We start from the raw sequence: 18,676 nt of genomic DNA on the forward strand, positions 1-18,676 counted from the left end.
TATACACATATATTATAAATAAATATATATATATATATTATATATATATATATATATATTATATACATTCATTTAAACACCCATTATTTTTGTGTGTATATATGTATATATATATTGAGGTAGTTGTCCATATATGAGAATAGCACACTCAATATTATAGAACAAGTATACTTTTATATTGTCAACCAATATATTACTGGTTATGGTATGCCATATCCAGTAATATAATTATTTATGTATAGTGGGTCAATATTTGTATACAGCTCTATCTATCTATTATATAAATGATTATATAACTTAGACTTTAAGTATATATATATTAAATAAATTAGATTGTATTATATATGTTCATATATATATAATGATTTATATGCTTATATAAACTGGATTATACAGATTATAAAATGGACTGTAAATTGGACATAGAAATTGGATTATATATATATAATCATTCTTACAATATATGGACATACATATATACCTATCCATAAGATTATTATATATATAAAAAAAAAGTATTAGATTACATATACATGTATAAGAATATATATGTGTGTGTGTGTGTGTATCTATATAACTATCTATCTCAATAACCTCCGCTACTGGGACATTATTAATCTACTGAATATACATGCATTTTCTGAAGATATGGTTATACCAACAAGCACACACATGTCTATATCCAACACTCCAATACCACTATCTACCAGATAGAAAAAAAACCCCCAAATATAATAGATGCTATGACACTCCTCCTACATAAAAATAATGATTCTAAACCAGATGATAAAGATAAATTATGTTGGTATATATAAAAATAACGAAACGAAAAATATAAGGGTTAATAGAAGGCGAAAACGAATTTAATGTCAGTTTCAGATATTTTTCTTTTCACATGAAATAAAAGACAAAGTAACTATAAAAAAAAATGAATCCAAACGAAAAACGAAGAATACCCGGAAAAGTAGAGAAAAAGGATTGGTCGAGGAAATGCGTGTGCCAGCTGTTTAGTCAGCTTAGTCGATTTAGTGGATAATCTAGTGGAATAATGTACCCCAACATTGGGACCAGTGTAGTAGCTTGCTTGCTCATCACGCACATACAGAAACCCACTGTTATTGCATACACACACGTGAACTCACACTCGCCATAATCTCTGCAGCCATTACGATTACTATGGCGTAGAGGCGACACTCGATAGAACTCTTTTGGCAAAGCGAATCAATGATCCGCTTTCATATCCGGAGTTGTAGTTATTTTATTTTCTCTCACATTGCCTAATAATACTCTTTGGCAATACATGAATGACCCAGCATCTTATTTCCCTTTACTTCTTTTCCCATTTACTATCAAACTAGCGTTTGCGGCTGTTTACTTATTATAGCGAAGTTAGAGTCGGCCTCTTCCGTCACGAAACACATTAAAGTTTCATATTCATTATTATTCATATTTCTATGATTTTTAATTATAATTACTGTTTCTGTCTTTCAGTAAGAATAGAAAATAAAATAAAATAAAATAAAACCTTTTAACCATTAAGTTTTTCCGACCTGAAATGTCACATCTCAGGTTTCGATTACAAACCACATCACTCCTTACTTGATAGTAGTAATTACTATACTAAGTCTTTCTCCTTTTGGTTTCTCTTTTAAACACGGCTTTAATTTTTTTTTATTACAATAAAAAGAAAAAAAAATCTTTTTGCTTTAATTTAATAAGTTGAAAACAAAATAAATTGTGCTATTCGCTTTGATATTTGTACTCACCCGTTCGTTCGAGCTGAACGACATCGGGGGCTGTGGCTAGTCTTTATGATGACGTTGCTAACTGACTAGCAGCCATTAACGTTAAAACATTACCTCCCCTCCTCCTACCACTGCACTCACACTATCTCGCTAGCTGAATAAAAGAAAAATAGTGCGGTATCGATCGAGCATAGAGATATGTAGTAGAGAAGAAAAAATCATGTGTTACGCTAAATTCACAAGAGTACAGCAGAAATAAAATATGTTGATGGCTAAAATAATTCTTAAGTTGCTTGCCCTGTAGTGAAAAACGAATTGGCAATATAGTGCGGAAGTAAAAAATAAAGAAATAAATAAAACAAACACAAAAATAAACGAAGGACGAAAAATGAAACAAAAACAACAAACGTCAGGCGCCGCTGTACGAAGCAATGGGAGATATTAATACGCATGTAAATAGTTCGGGCGGCGAATGTCGTTGTTCGCTCAATGACTACTCCATAAAATATGGCTATGGCTAGTTCACTAATTCTTAATACAACAGCGTACAACTAGTAAGGCATGCAAACATATAGAATCTGAATATGTCGGAGGAAAGAGGCGGAGATAAAGGTGGAACGCAATTAGAACTAGGTAAGTGTAGAAAAGAGATTTATTATTGTTATTTTGTGTTTTATTTCCCTTTCGGTGTGTGTGTCTTGAGGTTTTTCCTAAAAAGAAAAAAGAAAAAGAAAAACCCTTCCGACGACAGCCACCACCGTTGTTGATATCTTTTTATATTATTTACATGTGTTTGTGGGGGTAATAAAACAAATGTCATATCAGAAATACATACCCTCAGTATATACCTATATACATTTATATATATTATATATAGATATGGGTATATGTTTCCTAGGAAGGGCACCGCATACAATAATAATAATCATGTTTAATAGTAATAAACCACAATATAAACAAAACTCACTTTCTGTTTTCCTTTTTGCAGAGCTCTACTTTCTAATTGCCAAGTTTCTGGAGTCTGGGCCGTGTAGTAAGGCAGCTGAAGTAAGTGATTATTATAGAAGTATTAAAAAATTACCCTCTGTAGTTTAATATTTAAAAAGACCCCTCTATTGTTTAATATTAAAAAAAAACCCTATCATTTAAATCGAAAAAAGATCCGACCGATTCCCTTTTCGCGTGTTTTCTTTTGAATCTCTCCCTTTTTCTTGTTAAATATTTATCTCAGCATTTCTTTCTTTATTTCTTTAATTATTGATATAACCCCTGTCTTATTTTTTCTCTCCTTTATTTCACAGGTGTTGCGTCAAGAAATACACCAACACAAGGTAAACGGGGTTGGCCTGAGAATCGCTCGCGGGCCTTCACGCACGTTTTTATTTCTTTCTTTTCTGGCTGCCTAGTAACCAGACTCACTGGACGCTTTAATTTCACCCCCCAAACAAAAAAATTCCTCAAACATCTCTACATTTCTTTTAAAAACTTATTTTCCACCTTGATTCCTATTATTCTCTACTTCAAAACTTTCTCTTTTCTTTCTTCCTTGCCCCCTTTACCTGTCCGCTTTCACTTTCTTGTTCATTTTTTCCCCCTTTTCTTTCATTTCACTATATATTTATAAATCTCTTGTTTTGTTTTCATTTATTCTTCCAGCTTTTACCCAAAAGACTTGATTGGAAAGGTGGAGAACATTTGAAAACTTACGAAAACTTGGTGAGTTTTGTTTGGAGAAAAAAAAAAACCTACCAAACTTTATTTAAAATTTTATTTTTTTATGTTTACAATACGAAGAATTTGGTTTTGAAGTGAAAGGTGGAAATAGGTATTTTTTAAGAAAGAAAAATTTGGGCGGAGGTAAGAATTTGAACTTGTCTGCTAAATATATCTAAAAAAACGTCTTATTTGCAATTAATGGTTAGTTTTAGTTAATTATTTTGATATGCTTATATTGAGTTTGAGTGAGTGAGTGTATATGTGTGTGGGGTGAAGATACAGAGACGGTGGGAAGTATTCCTCTTGTTTGTGTCCTACAACAACATGAAATATCGAGGTTTTGGAAGAAAGAAGACGACAATGATGATGATATCACGGGCGAACTGTGCACGACAGCCAATCAAAATCCGCCTACTGTTTCGTGTCACAGTGAAACCTCCTTTCCTCTCTTATATTACTTACGTTTCCTCGCCACCCTCTCCGACAAACGTGCAATCTGATTGGCTGCTTTTATCTCACACTTCACTACAAAATTAAGTTTCCTCCTCAAACCCACAGTGGCCTTAGCAATTTTCTATGACGGTTTTCGCCCAACATATTTTTCCACACTCACATATTTCCTCATACTAAATATCGCTTCCCCACCCATATGTATATTTTTTAAAAAAATTTCCACAATATTTCCTTATCGCTCAAAGATGCCTTATTTTAATACCAACGACTTAAATTATTTTCTTCCCCGTCCTCATTTCTGAAGCTCCATAAAAAAGACTTCGTCTATATTTTCCAGATGAGTTTTTAAACGAATTTTTCTGGTCTTAAATTTAATTTCTTTTTACTCAAATCTGCCTAGAATAAAATATTTAGTTATTAAAAATTAAATATTTTAAATGAAATAATCAGATAAAAGTTTGTGGATGAGAAAAACAGTGAAAATCTTATTTAAAAGCCAATATAGTGGTAATTGGTGTGGCAAATAACTTGCCATATGATGTTGTGTTTATAAACTGAGAAAATGTTTATTTTGGAGTCCGACTTCCACGAGGTTTTTTCTTTACCTGTTCCTCTGTTTATATTCCCATCAAACCTGCTAAATTGCCTTTTGTTCTCGCAACAAATTTTTCGGGGAATTTTCTTCTCGACCCATTATTACAGATATTTTTTAAAGAATAATAAATCCCGGAAAATATTAGATTTTCCAAAATAATCACATGTTTTTGTGTTTGTACACCTGATTTGTGACACTAAACGTGTTTTTTTTTTATTATGAGGGAGCAGAAAGCATTTCGTTGGAAATGAATTTGAAATGTTATATTTGCGATAAATTTCTCTTTTTTTTCTTTGGTTTTATTAAGAAAATAATCTAAAATGAATTATTTTGTGTTTGGAATCGATCGGAATGTGTGTGCGTGTGTGTCTGCTATGTTCTTCCGTGTTTAAAGATGGTCCGATCTCGCCATAACATTTGAAGTAAGCGACCATTGGCGGTGTTTGAGGAATTTCATAAATAAATTCCTATTGACCATTAATTAAATGTGCAATCTTTCGATCGTTCCGACTCTGTTAACCAGTTGTAATTCGTCTTACATTGTACTTCATCGTTGACCTATTCTCTGTTCGTCGGCAGTTTCGGCCATCGTTTAGTCTTGAACATTAGTCCCCCTCAACATTAGTCATGGCGACTGTTATATTTAACATTGTCGAGGAATTAAATAAATGTTTAATTTGAATTTCTGTTTTACTGATCCTTCTAGTAAATATATGAATAATCGCATTTTGCTCTGACTAGTTCCTTCTACAGCTAATATCCTCGATTGTGAGTGAGGCTTTTCTCTCCTCCCCTTCGTTTGTTGTTCACGTAGAAAGCCATGATGTTTTGACCTAGATATTCAATCCTTTATTTCGACTCGAACATTTTTGCTTTTAAACTTAATAATCCGACCCTATTTTTCTCTTGTTATCGCATCATCTGTTTTATTTAATAGTTAAGGTAGAATAAAATGCAGTAATAGTTATTACTGTCGTGTAAGTTTCGATTCTTCAAACTCTAACGCAATGTCTATTTCCTTGCTCTTGTGTATTTCTTACTTACACACCTCACTCCAAATGACTCACATTATTTTCTTTGCTCGTTTCCAACTGATATACATTTCGACCAAAATTTCTAGTTTGGTGTAAACCTTTCGCTAACTTTATTCCTCCTGTTAGATATGTATCCATAAATTTCGGCTCTAGTGTATCATCCTTACAAAGCGCTTGTCTACTAGTTTTACATAACTACAGCTTTACTACTAAACTCTTTAAACGATGGCTTTTGTTTCACTTACCGTTTCTCATTTATTGCTAGCTTTTTTTTTGTTTCTAAATTTTACCGATTCCTTTTGATTAGTACCTTATAACAGTAGTGACAAATCTCACAGAATACATGAAATATGTGAGCTCTGTATGTAGATCTGTGTTAGCAAGCTTCTGGAGAAGCAGATCACATGGAATAATGTTAATGTCGGTTGTCATTTAAAAAAAATTTTTTTAGAGATCTGTGCAAAACAGTTTAGTTAGTCGCCTCTTAATTTAATTTGAAGTCAGTAATTTTGGTGTAACCAAATCTAATAGTTTTTATAAATCTTTTATAAAGACTTCCTCGTTCATGGATGGTGATAGTCATTTAAAACGACTCCCACTTCTTTATTTGGTTCAAGCGTGATTGATCAAACTTTTAAAAATGTCGTCCAGAAGTAGGAAATTTTAGGGTTGTTTTTGTTTCTAGTTTGAGATATTTGTCCAACAAATTTAGTTTGGCCGATTGGAGCCTGATTTTGTTTATCTGATCCCTACGAATCAGCTATTGTAATGTTTGTTGGACAAGAACGAATTAGCTTTTATTGTTAAAACCCCTATGGGTTGTATAATAAATCTGTTGTATAGCATAAACTGGTTTTAATAGTTTGGACAGAGTTCCATTGGATTTGGAGATGAGTAAAGTTAATCTGATATTAAATTTTTTTTAGTAAAAGATAAAGATATCATTGATAATTGAAGCTAATTTCTTATTCTGTTCTGACTTAAAGGTGGCCATGCCTTTCCATACTTGGGCCACTACCAATAACTGTGCAGAATATTGGCATTATCTTGGTTGCATGTTTATTAGTTTTAATCTTTTAATACCTGGACGTGTGTAGGGTAATAGTTTTCTATAAAATGTTGGAATATATTTTAACCAGAATCGAATTTGATACGTGGTTTATATATTAAAGAATTAAATGCTGGCTAAATCATTCTGAAATTTTAGGAGAATAGGTGTGTCTTTAACAAAGCCTCATTCTTTAAGTATGTTGATTTTTCTACAGATGTCTTGTTTCTCTTTCAGATATTATTAAGCTGTATTTATTATAAGATTAAAGTATAACAACAAAATTTTTCTAAAATAGATATATGGAACTATCAAATTCTGTTGAAGATTGAAGTCATAAATCAACTTCTGATGTTTTGTATCTTCTTCAGAAAGTGTATTCAGAAATGAAATCATTTTTTCCTTTAGACTATTAACCTTATCTTTTAGAGATGAAATATTTAAAAAAATATTTTCATCTAAACTACATTTCAATAATTTTCATCTCCAATCATGATCAAATATTTTATTTCTGGTTATCATTATATAATAGACTGATTCCAAATTAGGAAGCTTTATTTCTACACTAACAGCAATGGCATTCTCACTTAGGGACTGATAAATCTTAGAAAATTAAGTTAATACAAAATTTTTTAGTTAATTTATTTTGTAAATTAGTTTTATAGAGATGCAAATATAAGTCAGTAGATGTTCATCAAACATTGGTTGTGTGGTGTCTAAACAATGTCTACAGCACAGATTGGTTTTGATGTCTAAAAAGGGTAAAGATGTCCTTTGGTCACAAATGACCAAGGGATTGCATCTAGAAAGTTCCCCTCTGAGGCACAAGTCTGGGCAAGGTTGTTTATGGAAGACCAACAGTCGCCCATGCATACCAGCCTCACCTCTCCACGCCACCAATGTTATCCAAGGGAAAGGCAAAGGCTGATAAGCTTGGCACCAGTGATGTTGCAACTCATTTTCACAGCTGAGTGAACTAGAGCAACGTGAAAATAAAGTGTGTATGCAATGTTTATTTTAATTTGATTAAAATTTTTCAGTGGTTGAATGGGAGTGTGTATATATATATATATATATACATATATATGTGTGTGTGTGTGTTGCAAGTGTTGGTTGATAATGTCTCTGGATTTGATTTTTGTTTTTTATAATTTCATTTTCTAGGTTGCATATTACAGTCATATTACATCTGATCATCTCTTAAAAATCTGCCAACGACTTGCTCCTTTGTTAGACAAAGAAATCAAACCTAGTGTACCTGGCGTTCTCACATTCTTAGGTGCTGGAAGTCATTCTCTTCTTCGGAAAACTCAAGGTAATTTATCTTGCATTTTGCATTCTTTTGATAAATTAGAATACATTAACAAATTAACTTAGTATTTTCAGTTATTATTTATAATAGACTAAAGATGTTGGTTTGTTTCTCTTTTTCTATTGATCTGTGAACTTTATCAATGAAGCCAACCATCTGCAGTTTGATCCCTTTTCAGATGTTAAAGGTATCGTTATGGATGGACCCATTATATGACTGATTTTGTTACTATTTTTACTATATTGCTGTTGTAGAAAGATCCAAAAGGCATCTCTGGTTATATGAGTGTATAATCTTTTGTATATAATCCATGCAACTTGATGTTTAAACGTCTACACCATATGTTGGTTGTGTAAAGTTTAAACAATGTCTACAACATAGATTGGTTTTGATGTCTATTCAAAATAGTTTGATCAGTTTTAAAATGATTGGACGTGTATATATGTATGTATGTATGAATCCCTTAACCGACATGCTGTCTCTCTCTCTTTCTTCAGATTCTCAAGTAATAAAATGGAAGCTTGCTCATCATGTTGCTACATTGCACCAAGCACCATTGCTGCCTCCATTGAACATTGCCACTCCAAATTACAGTAAGTAACACTCTTTTAGGTGTTTCTTATTCATCTATCATGTATTCTTTCATTTTACTAGTTTCACTCATTGGAGTGCAGCCTTGTTGTGGCACTGCCTTCAAAGATTTTCAGTGACTTTCCAACCTTAAGTCTGGTACATTTTTATTATCTATTTGTCAAACTACTAAGTTATGTGATATAAAGAGATGAGGCGTAAACATGGGTACATATATATATATGGGTTTCTGTATATTTTATCAATTGATTCTTATATAACCTAAATCATCATCATCATTTAAACGTTTGTTTTTCATGCTGGTACGGGTTGGACAGCTGAACAAGGAGCTAGTAAGGTCAGATGACCCATGGAGCCAAAGCTTAACCTGGTTTCTGTGGCATGTAAGGGACTGAGATTATAACATTCCCTCTTTGATCAGGATGCTGGTCTGTTGCAGGGTTAACTTCCCAGCTTTTGCTGGAACTTGTTTATCACTAAGTGGACTGGAGCAATGTGAAATAAAATACTTTGCTCAAGAACTCAACACACTTCCCTGTTCAGGAATCAAAACCAGAATCTTATCAGGCGCACAATGCCTTAATCACTTGGCCATTCACCTTCACTGAATTGTAACTTGTAAATAAAATGAGTGAAAACCAGCCGAGTTCAATAAAGACAGTTTGTCAATCACAATAAAGATTTGACAGTTTGTCAATCACAATAAAGATTATGCTTTTCTTCTCTCACCTGTTCAATATTTGGCCGATTACAGAAGTATTTAAAAAAAAAAATATTTGGTAGGAAAAAGGTAATTAACAAATCTATAATATATACATGCTATATAAAAGTTAACCTTTACAGTTTCCATCCACTGTACGAGCATGGTCACTGCCAGTGCCACCTGACTGGTTCCCGTGCTGGTGGCACGTAAAAAGCACCCACTACGCTCTTGGAGTGATGGGCATTAGGAAGAGTATCCAGCTGCAGAAACCTTGCCAGATCAGATTGGATCCTGGTGCAGCCTCCTGGCTCGCCAGTCCTCAGCCAAACCGTCCAACCCATGCCAGCATGGAAAGCAGACGTTAAACAATGATGATGATGTGACCACTTCATGTCTCTTCTTCTTTAAGCCCTTCATTCCCTATGAAGCACACACCTTAATTATTGCTGAAGGTTGCAATTTTAGTGCTTCTCCCAGTGGTCAGAAGGGTAGTTGGTCTTGCAGCTTTCTTTGATTTTGCTGCACAGTGGTGGAAGGCCCTCCTTCCCCATGTATTGGTTTTTTATTGTCATTAATGCTTCTGTAAATTTGCTTAGATAATGGTGTTGGTCCTATGCTGACCCATTTTTACCTTTGGGAAGAGGTATGAAAAAAAAACATAAGGTGTATGTATGATCCAAAATTCTGATGTACCTCCCATCACAATTGCTACCCTGTGTTCCTGCTGATTACAAGTGACTCTCTCTCCAATACAGACTTTGATTGCTTGATCCACTAGAAAATCTGCCAAATTTATCTCATCACATCCTACCATTTTAAAAAAGATAGAATGGGTGTGGTTGGAACTCCTTTTAATTATAGGACTTGACTACAATTACAGATGGCTCCATCTGAGCAGTATAAGTGATGAGTATCTTTGTTTGTTGGCTTGCAATTTTGAGCAGAATCTTTACTGATGAAAACCATGGATGGAGGTTGTAAGCAACCACTTTCTTCTGTTATCATTGTTGCATATAATGCCTGATATTATTTAACATTGAAAATCTTAACAGTTTACTTATTGATAATGATTTCTCTACTCACAGATTACCTGCTGCATTCACGCGAGTTAAATGGCCTCTCCCATCATCCTCATATTATTCCAACACAAATCTTCACCCGGATGGGCATGCATGCTCGCAAACTGGGACATTTATCTGCTGTGTATTGTTTGACATTTGATCGGACTGGAGAATATATTATAACGGTACGACAACCTTGTTTTTTTTTTTTTTTTTTTTTTTTTTTTGCCTAAACATCTAAATTTTAGCCTTGTGATGTAAACTGATGCTGTTGTTCTGACATTTTATTTGACTAATTTACCTCATTAAGAAATTAATAATACTACTTGTTTTGCCATCGTGTCCAATTCAAGGGAAATTTTGCTTATTTTTGTTTTATTTATTTTATAATGAAGCTAATCTCTCTAGGTTGAGATTTGGCATTGTTTGTTTTCTGTTGTATTTTGTGAACATAAATGTCATTGGTTGGAGGTTCCTGACAGACCAATCACTAAACCACTGCTTTTTCCTTGGTAAGGATGACAAGGGATTGTATGCAGCTTTAGAAGAACATGTTGCAAAACTTTACATATTTTGCCAAAATGTGTCTGTGTGTTAGTGATTAAGGTGTTGCACTCACGATTGTGAGATTGTGGGTTCGATTTCCAGACCGAACATTGTGTTGTGTTCTTGAACAAAGCACTTCATTTCATGTTGCTATGCGATCATTTCGACATCTGACATGTGGCACCCCGTTGCACCTGTACAGGTAATGTTGATCTGATGGAGGGAGTGAGCTTATGTCTACACAAACATTTGATTACTATAAACAAATCCTCTATGTGGTTGTTCAGTAAGAAGTTGTTGAACCCTCATACGTTATCTAACAATAGGAGAGTCTATATATATGTGTATGTATGTATATGTCTTTTCCAACTGTGATAGCCATGTATCTCTTCCACAGGAAGACACCTGTTGCTGGGCCCAAAATTTGAAAGTATTATTTATGTTTCAGAATTTTCCTGATTCTAATGATTTTGTTTGTTTGTTTCAGGGAGCTGATGATCACCTTGTAAAGATATGGAGTACTGCAGATGGACGCTTACTGGCGACTCTACGTGGACATTCTGCGGAGATAACGGATATGGCAGTAAATTATGAGAACACTCTTATTGCTGCAGGCAGCTGTGATAAAATTATCCGTGTTTGGTGTTTACGGTCTAAAGCACCAGTAGCTATTCTCCAGGGACATACAGGCATGATCACCTCATTACAGGTAATATTGCTTGCAGTGTTCATTATAAGCTGGTTTAATTGACAAAGAAAGTATCTGCTTGTTGTTGTCATTAAGCCTAGGTCCGTCTCGATCCAGCAGGCAAGCCTATGTTGAAAAGGGATCCTGTTATGATTTGATTTATTTTTTTTTCCCCAGGCATATTGTTTTCTGGGATTTTGTTATTTCTTTCCTTTTAAAAAAAATGTTTGGGTTTGATTTGAAAATGCGGCTGCTATTTCTAGCTGGTTGAATGACTACGTAGAAGCTCTCCATGTTGTGTTATTTCTCTCTGGCACCTCATCTCTACCATCTTTATTTTACCACTGCAACTCCCACCCTTGTATAATGCAGGGTAGCTATGTATCTCTGTCGTGTGTTTGTTTCTCTATCATACTTTAGCCTCTTGATGCTTGCTATTAAGTCAGTTCCCCCTTTCAAATGCTCCCTTCTTCATCTACTGAGGGAACTTTCTGTGTTCTTTCCCTGTCATGCAAGTTACTTGGCGACTTCACCAGTGCTGGTGGCACAAAAATAGCACCCAGTACACTCTTCAAAATCGTTGGCATTAGGAAGGGCACCTAGTCATAGAAAACCTTACCAAAGGCAGACATTGGAGCTTGATGCAGTGTGGCTTGCCAGATCCTGTCAAACTGCCCAACCAGCTTGGAAAACGGATGTTAAATGCTGATGTGGCCCAATCTGATAGAATCAATAAGTTCACAACAGATTAGGTTTGATTAAGGACAACTTAGCCCTTTCATATTCAGATTACACTATCAAATGCAATGCTTATTTACTCACATTCTTTTGAATTAATCATGCATTATTTTGTAGCTTCAAGGTTTTGATGATAGTTTGTTTAGAATGACATTGTGGGAGGCCAGATCTGGCAGGTTTGATCATAAAACAGGTAGATTTTGGCCTGATGTGGTCAGTTTAATTCTAAGGGGTTAGACAAGAATAAAATAGTTAGTGTTAATAGAAATACATGATTCTCTGCTGTTTTTTTTTTCTGTGAGAATGTCTTTGTTTATAATTATTGGTTAGTTGAAGGACAATAGAATGGTAGGATGACCAGAATGAAGGGCCAGGTATCTTATGGGTTTTAGTTGAAGGACAGTGGATTTGTAGAATGATAGAGATGTTTTCTTGGGGAAAAATAGAAAGTGTAATGATGGTTGCCTCCTGATAGGATCCTACAGCAGATGGATGGAGTCACTGTTAGGATTATAATTTTCCAGATTATTAACTTTGTGGAAAAATTTAACATTTATGGAGGTATTATGTTTCGAGCAGTTTTCTTGATTCTTGTTCTGGATGTAAATAATATTTTCATGTCTAAGGATGTGGTCAACAGTTTGAAGAATTGTAATACCATAACAGGACTTCTTAGTCTTTTACTAAGATGCTGATTTATTGGATTAAATTCAGTCTTCATTTTACTTAATATTCTACATAAGTCTCACAATATTGAGAGTATAATTTCAATGTATTCTTAGCTGGCAACTAGCCTGGGTCTAGACTAAATCTATTTAGACTCTCTGCCCATCTGATGTAGGAGTGGCTGTGAAGGTAAAGTTGCAGCACAACTGACTTCCCAAATCAATATCTTCAGACTCTCTCTTCTTCTTCTTCTCTCTCTCCCCTATAACCATTGCTTGATAGTTGCTAGACACTGTTTGATAACAGTCCTGCTTTGACTTCAGTAAAGCCAACTAGTTACAACAATTCGATAAACATTGTAAAAAATTATTTATTCATTAGAGGAGGGGCAGTGGCCATATCTTTTGCAATCCTTGATCCATCTCTGCAAATACATGTTAAAAGGCAAACCAAGGGAACCCTATATACTTGCCAGACTTACTAGAAATAGCAGCTATATCTTCCTCAACTGATACATGACTGCTTTCATAAAGAAAGGACATGTAGCATAATATTAGGCCTTGATTGCTGTCTGAGAAAAGGACAGAGTTATAGCTGGAATGTTCTGTGAAAACATGTCTGTTCATAGGGAAATACTACCTTCCTTGGGAACAGGTGGAGTTTGGTGTCTGGAATGGCATTCAGCTATAGTAAGTTTACCTCAGCCAAGTCAGTGTGACCCATGCAAGCATGGAAAAGTGGACATTTTGTCCTACATTCCAAGAGATTGTTACTTTGTTGATTCCCTTCCTCTTGTGTGTTCCTGTACAAATCCCTAATTTCAACTTCATATCTGTGACACCAAAGATTTCTAGCAGTTTATGATAATCTTCCCTCTCTTAAATATAATGAATTTAAGGAAAACAATGCAAAAACTAAAAAAAAAGGGGTATCCTGAATGTTGTGTACAAAAGAAATTCCTGTGTCTTGATTCCTGGATTTCGGTTTAGACTTTGCTTTGTCATCATTGCATTGTTTCATTCTGTATAGTCATATGTAATCGAATTGCTGTATATAAAATGTGTGTGTGTATACAGGTAGTCATGTAATGTCGGACATAGATGTCTGTTAATGTTCATCATATCCTTTGTAAAGGTTATGCTACTGTACATGGAACCACTGCTTTTTTTTTACTGTTCTTCAAAAGTTTTAAATTTACTGATATCTACATCAATCTATTATATACAAAAAAATCACTTCTAATAAAGTTTCTCTTCAAATATTGTGAAGGCATGTGGTATAGTAGTTAGGGTGCTGCGTTTGCAATCACAATATCATGGTATTGATTCCTTGACTGGGGGTAGTTGTGTTCTCGAGCAAAACTCTTCAGTTCACATTGCTTCAGTCTACTCGGCTGTAAATGAGAAACCCTGTAATGTTGTGATCTTGGCCACTTATATGTGATGGACACCAGGTAACTAGCCCAAGGAACCTTAGGACTCTGGACAGTAATGTCCAGTGGTTTCATGATGATGTGAGACACATACACACATGGGCACTTAGGTGCAAAACAAGGTACAAAAAACAGCACTTGAATCCGAAATGTAGAGTAAAATATATATTATTGAAGCTGAAACATGTCTCAGACTCTTGCATCAAGCTTCATATAAATGCCTGAGGATCAGATTCATTGTTGGCTCTGAGGAAACTAAGATATTGCACAAACACTCAGCTCTGAATGCTGTGCTTCTCATAGCAGAAACATCTGTAAGCTAATGAAAGTGATTATGTAACTCCAGTTCTTTTGTTATTCTATTAATTTATATATATATATATATATATATATATATATATATATATATATATATATATATATATATTTTTTTATATTGAATGAAAAAGAAAGTTTTCAAATGTGTCATTTTCTAAATGAACAGTTTATTGTAAACAAGTTATTTCATCCATAAGATACTATTTCAGTCTCAAGTGCTCATATTGGAGTTCATACAGTACATCTAGAAATGAGCTTGAAACCTTGCTTTGAATGTTTAGGTGCAGATAATCCATTTGTATATCCCACTTTTGATGGTTTGCTTTCATATGACCAAAATTCCCTTAACCCTTACTAGGTCAATTCACTGAACTAAAATTCTTTGAGTCCATGCCCCAGCATGACTGCAGTCTAGTGACAAACAAATAAGATGTGTCATAATTTAACATCCACTTTTCCATGTTCACATGGGCCATACCTATATTTTTTCTCTCTCTCTCTCTCTCTCTCTCTCTCTCTATACATATATATATATATATATATGAGAGAGAGAGTGAGAGATAAGTGGATATATGTTAGTATGGAGATATATAAATAAAAATCTGTAAAATAGGCTGTTTTGTAATGCATGATGAACATAATGAGAGTATTGTGTGTCCATACATTCCCTCAGAAAATAGCTACCTATTTAACAATAGTCAATCAACTAAATATATTCAATACAACTTACTCAGTCGTTATTCAAATATGTTTTGGTTTAGTCTTTTTGTTGTGGGTAGTGCGACACTCATTAAAAGTAAATGATGGGTACTAAATTAATACTAAATAATAATTAAAATGTTATTAGTACTCATTAGAAGCAAAAGTAGTTAATTAAAACTACTAAGCAGTGGTTAAATGTTTCCTTTTTAGATTGCATCTTTAAATAGTTTGGTTAGTAACTTTATTTTTAAGTTTCTTTTAATGAACGTAAATCATCATTTTAACATCTCTTTTTCATTGGTCAACTGAGATTTGTTGAAGCAGATTTTTTTCTACAGCTGGCTGCTCTTCTGTCACCAACTCTCACCTGTTTCTAAGCGAAGTAATGTTTTTGCCTAGTTAGGACATGTTTTCATGGTGGACTGGCAAACAAACTTCAACACTTGCAAAATGGTGGCATTTACAATTAGCTCTTGATACCTTGACAAGGACGGACAGATACTCACACACACACTCACCTACCTACCTGCAAATGGCTATATATGTTGGTTTGGTCATGTCACTACTCAGCCTGTATAAATGTCAAGTGTTGTAGACAGATATATGTTGATGTGTTTTGGATCGTTAATCATGTCTTGCAAACTGCATGATAGCCTTACTAATGCTGGTGGCATGAAGAAAGCATCCAGTACATGTTGGAAAGTGGTTGGCATTAGGAAGGGCTTTTGTTCATAGAAGTCATGCCAAATGAGACACTGGGGCATGATGCAATCTTTGGGTCCATCACATCTGTCAAACTATCTAATCCTTGCCAGCATGGTACATGGATGTTAAATGAAGTTGAAGAATTTTGCCTTTCCCTCCCGCTTTTTTGTGTCTTGTTAGCATCAAGTGTCATGTATGGTTAGGCTACAATTGAACGCAAGAAAATTTCTTTCAAATTAGATTCTACTCTTATATCTATTATGGACAATAATAGAAATGTTTGTCAGAAATTTAAGCATATAAATATATTTTCATTGGCCTTACATCTCAAGGACATCTTATTCACAACCACCAGGAATATTTAGCTAAAAGTGGAAATGTCTCTCTTCTACGATATATATACCTTGCCCTTCCTTCCTTAAAAAAAAATTACCAATTCCAATGACTTACCTCAGCCTGTTATCAGATTATTTCCACTAACCTCTCAAAATCTACATCCTCAGTCTTTTAAAAGTACATGTATTCACTATTGAAAAGTGCATTACTCATCTCTTTTGAGCCAATGAGGAAGCCTCAGCATGGTCATTCAAACTGCTAGACATAGCAGTCAAATCACTCAAAGTGCTACCTTTATAAGGAAGGACACATTGAATAATGTTGCCTGAAAAAGACAGGATGGTCATGGCTAGAATACTTTTTACCATAAATTGACTTGATTAGTGCTAACCTTGGGCTAAATAACAACTTCAGTTCTTATCTACTTTATCTGTAATAGGATAAGGGATACATTCTACCATTGAGATAATTATGATGTGTGTGTGTCTTTTCACTTGCTTTTAGAGAATTCCTATTTTACAGATCATTCAACTCCAGATAACTGATAGCCAACATTATTGAGTCTGCTCTTTTCACCGTACTTTATACCATTATTATCATTTATCACCATCTCCTTAGAATTCTCTCACTATAACTCCCTTGACACTCTATCATTAACCCCATTGATTTCCTACATATGTCTGTTATCATTCTTTTCTTCTCTTCTACAAGTGGGTAGGTTGAGTGTACAAGGTATCAACTCGTAGATTATGGACTCAAGTCTGCTGCAGACATTTGTGTTTCTAGCCCTTTAGCATTTGAACCATCCATATCCAGCCCATATATCCTCCGTTTTATATTCAAACTAGTTGGATCTTGGCCTCTCACACCTACCTTACCGACATTCTAAAAAATATATGATCAAAATCTTGAAGCTACAAGATAATGCATGATTAATCCAAAACAAGCATACATTTGACAAGACTAATCTGTTAATGGGTTAGACATAATACTTACTTCTACAGTAGCCATACATGCCACCAAGTCATTTAAAAATGTTAGTTGCAATATTCACATCATATCTAGAGGGAAAATTTTTATCTCTCCTTTGCATGTCAAAGAATAGACCCAACGTTTGCTCTGCTTATCGTAAAAGGCAACTAAAAAAAAGATTCAGATTGGATCTGCACTTTGACCTTGTAAAACCCTCACCAGCAACGACTACTCAAACAGACCCATGGGTGATAGGGTTGTTGCCCGAGTGGTGCAAAAGTGTCATCTGCCATGAGTAAGCAATCACCAACAAATAGTGGATGCAGCGATGCACTGTTACAGCACGTGCCCCTATATTACTGTCACTTTGCTAAATGTCATAAAACTGAAGTGAAGCCTTGGGGGGTTTTTTTGTCTTTTATTATTGTTCAGTAACCACGCAAAGAAAACCTAAATGACATCCAAACTCAAGTCTCACACTGTAATTGCCATAGTTCTACTGAAATATGCTGCCTTCATTTCAGTAAATTTTGGAAATAATGAATTTAGTAAAATAACTTTCTCATTGTTATGCTGGTGTTTGAGACCTAAATTAACACAAAATATTAATTGAAGGTTTTAATTTAAATCACTTTAAAACAGCAAATTTGCATCGTAAAGCCAAGCATGGTCTTAGGCAGGTTAGTGTCAGAGAGGTTAAACATTAGGTTATTATTCTTCGCTTTCTTGTCCCAGCTGAGTAACTGAACTTCGATTTTTTTCAAGATATCATTGTGTGTGTTTCCTCAAACATTGATGAAATGTCTAGCTGTGATATAGTGAATGTGATTTGGTGAAATATAGCCTTTCTCTCTCTCACAGAACTGGTTCTGTGTTTAGCGAACCTACTATCAAGCGTTATTTTAAAATATAACTTTTAACTTATGTACATGATCAGATCTCTGTTAACTGTTTTGAACTTGTCAGCTGTCCTTGCATGAAAACAGAATATCATGATATATGACCGAGACCTTTGGAGATGTGCTGTGCGTGAGAAGACCCGGCAAGCCAAGTGAGATCGTTGCCAGGGCCCCTGGACTGGCTCTTGTGCGGGTGGCACATAAGATGTACCATCCTGAGCGTGACCGTTGCCAGTACTGCCTGACTGGCCTGGTAGGGTTTTCGAGCGAGATCATTGCCCGTGCCCCTGGACTGGCTCTTGTGCGGGTGGCACATAAAAGACACCATTTAGAGCATGGCCGTTTTCGTGCGGGTGACACGTAAAAGCACCCACTACACTCTCTGAGTGGTTGGCGTTAGGAAGGGCATCCAGCTG

General features: G+C 34.8%; 2 protein-coding genes across 4 annotated transcripts in view; one reads left to right on the top strand and one right to left on the bottom strand.

Annotated features, from left to right (window-relative positions):
- Positions 1-2,853, bottom strand: part of LOC106875357 (dehydrodolichyl diphosphate synthase complex subunit DHDDS) — a 15,749-nt gene extending 12,896 nt beyond the window's left edge. Inside the window, exon 1 of one of the 2 annotated variants that reach the window (XM_014923653.2) lies at positions 2,713-2,853. The gene's annotated coding sequence lies outside the window, so the exon portion shown is untranslated. Of the gene's footprint in view, positions 1-1,766; positions 1,875-2,712 lie in introns of those variants that run through there. The other variant, XM_014923577.2, reaches the window with a different exon arrangement.
- LOC106875700 (PH-interacting protein) overlaps positions 2,003-18,676 on the top strand; it is a 49,189-nt gene continuing 32,515 nt past the window's right edge. For both annotated transcript variants that reach the window (XM_052975444.1, XM_014923977.2), the window contains exons 1-8: positions 2,003-2,378; positions 2,734-2,792; positions 3,047-3,076; positions 3,402-3,461; positions 7,756-7,906; positions 8,401-8,496; positions 10,283-10,443; positions 11,292-11,513. In XM_052975444.1, the coding sequence (XP_052831404.1) occupies positions 2,330-2,378; positions 2,734-2,792; positions 3,047-3,076; positions 3,402-3,461; positions 7,756-7,906; positions 8,401-8,496; positions 10,283-10,443; positions 11,292-11,513 (828 nt within the window). In that variant the 5' untranslated portion in view covers positions 2,003-2,329. The remainder of the gene's footprint in view (positions 2,379-2,733; positions 2,793-3,046; positions 3,077-3,401; positions 3,462-7,755; positions 7,907-8,400; positions 8,497-10,282; positions 10,444-11,291; positions 11,514-18,676) is intronic.

The sequence above is a fragment of the Octopus bimaculoides genome, chromosome 21 (assembly GCF_001194135.2).
Source record: "Octopus bimaculoides isolate UCB-OBI-ISO-001 chromosome 21, ASM119413v2, whole genome shotgun sequence".
Taxonomy (NCBI): Eukaryota; Metazoa; Mollusca; class Cephalopoda; order Octopoda; family Octopodidae; genus Octopus; species Octopus bimaculoides.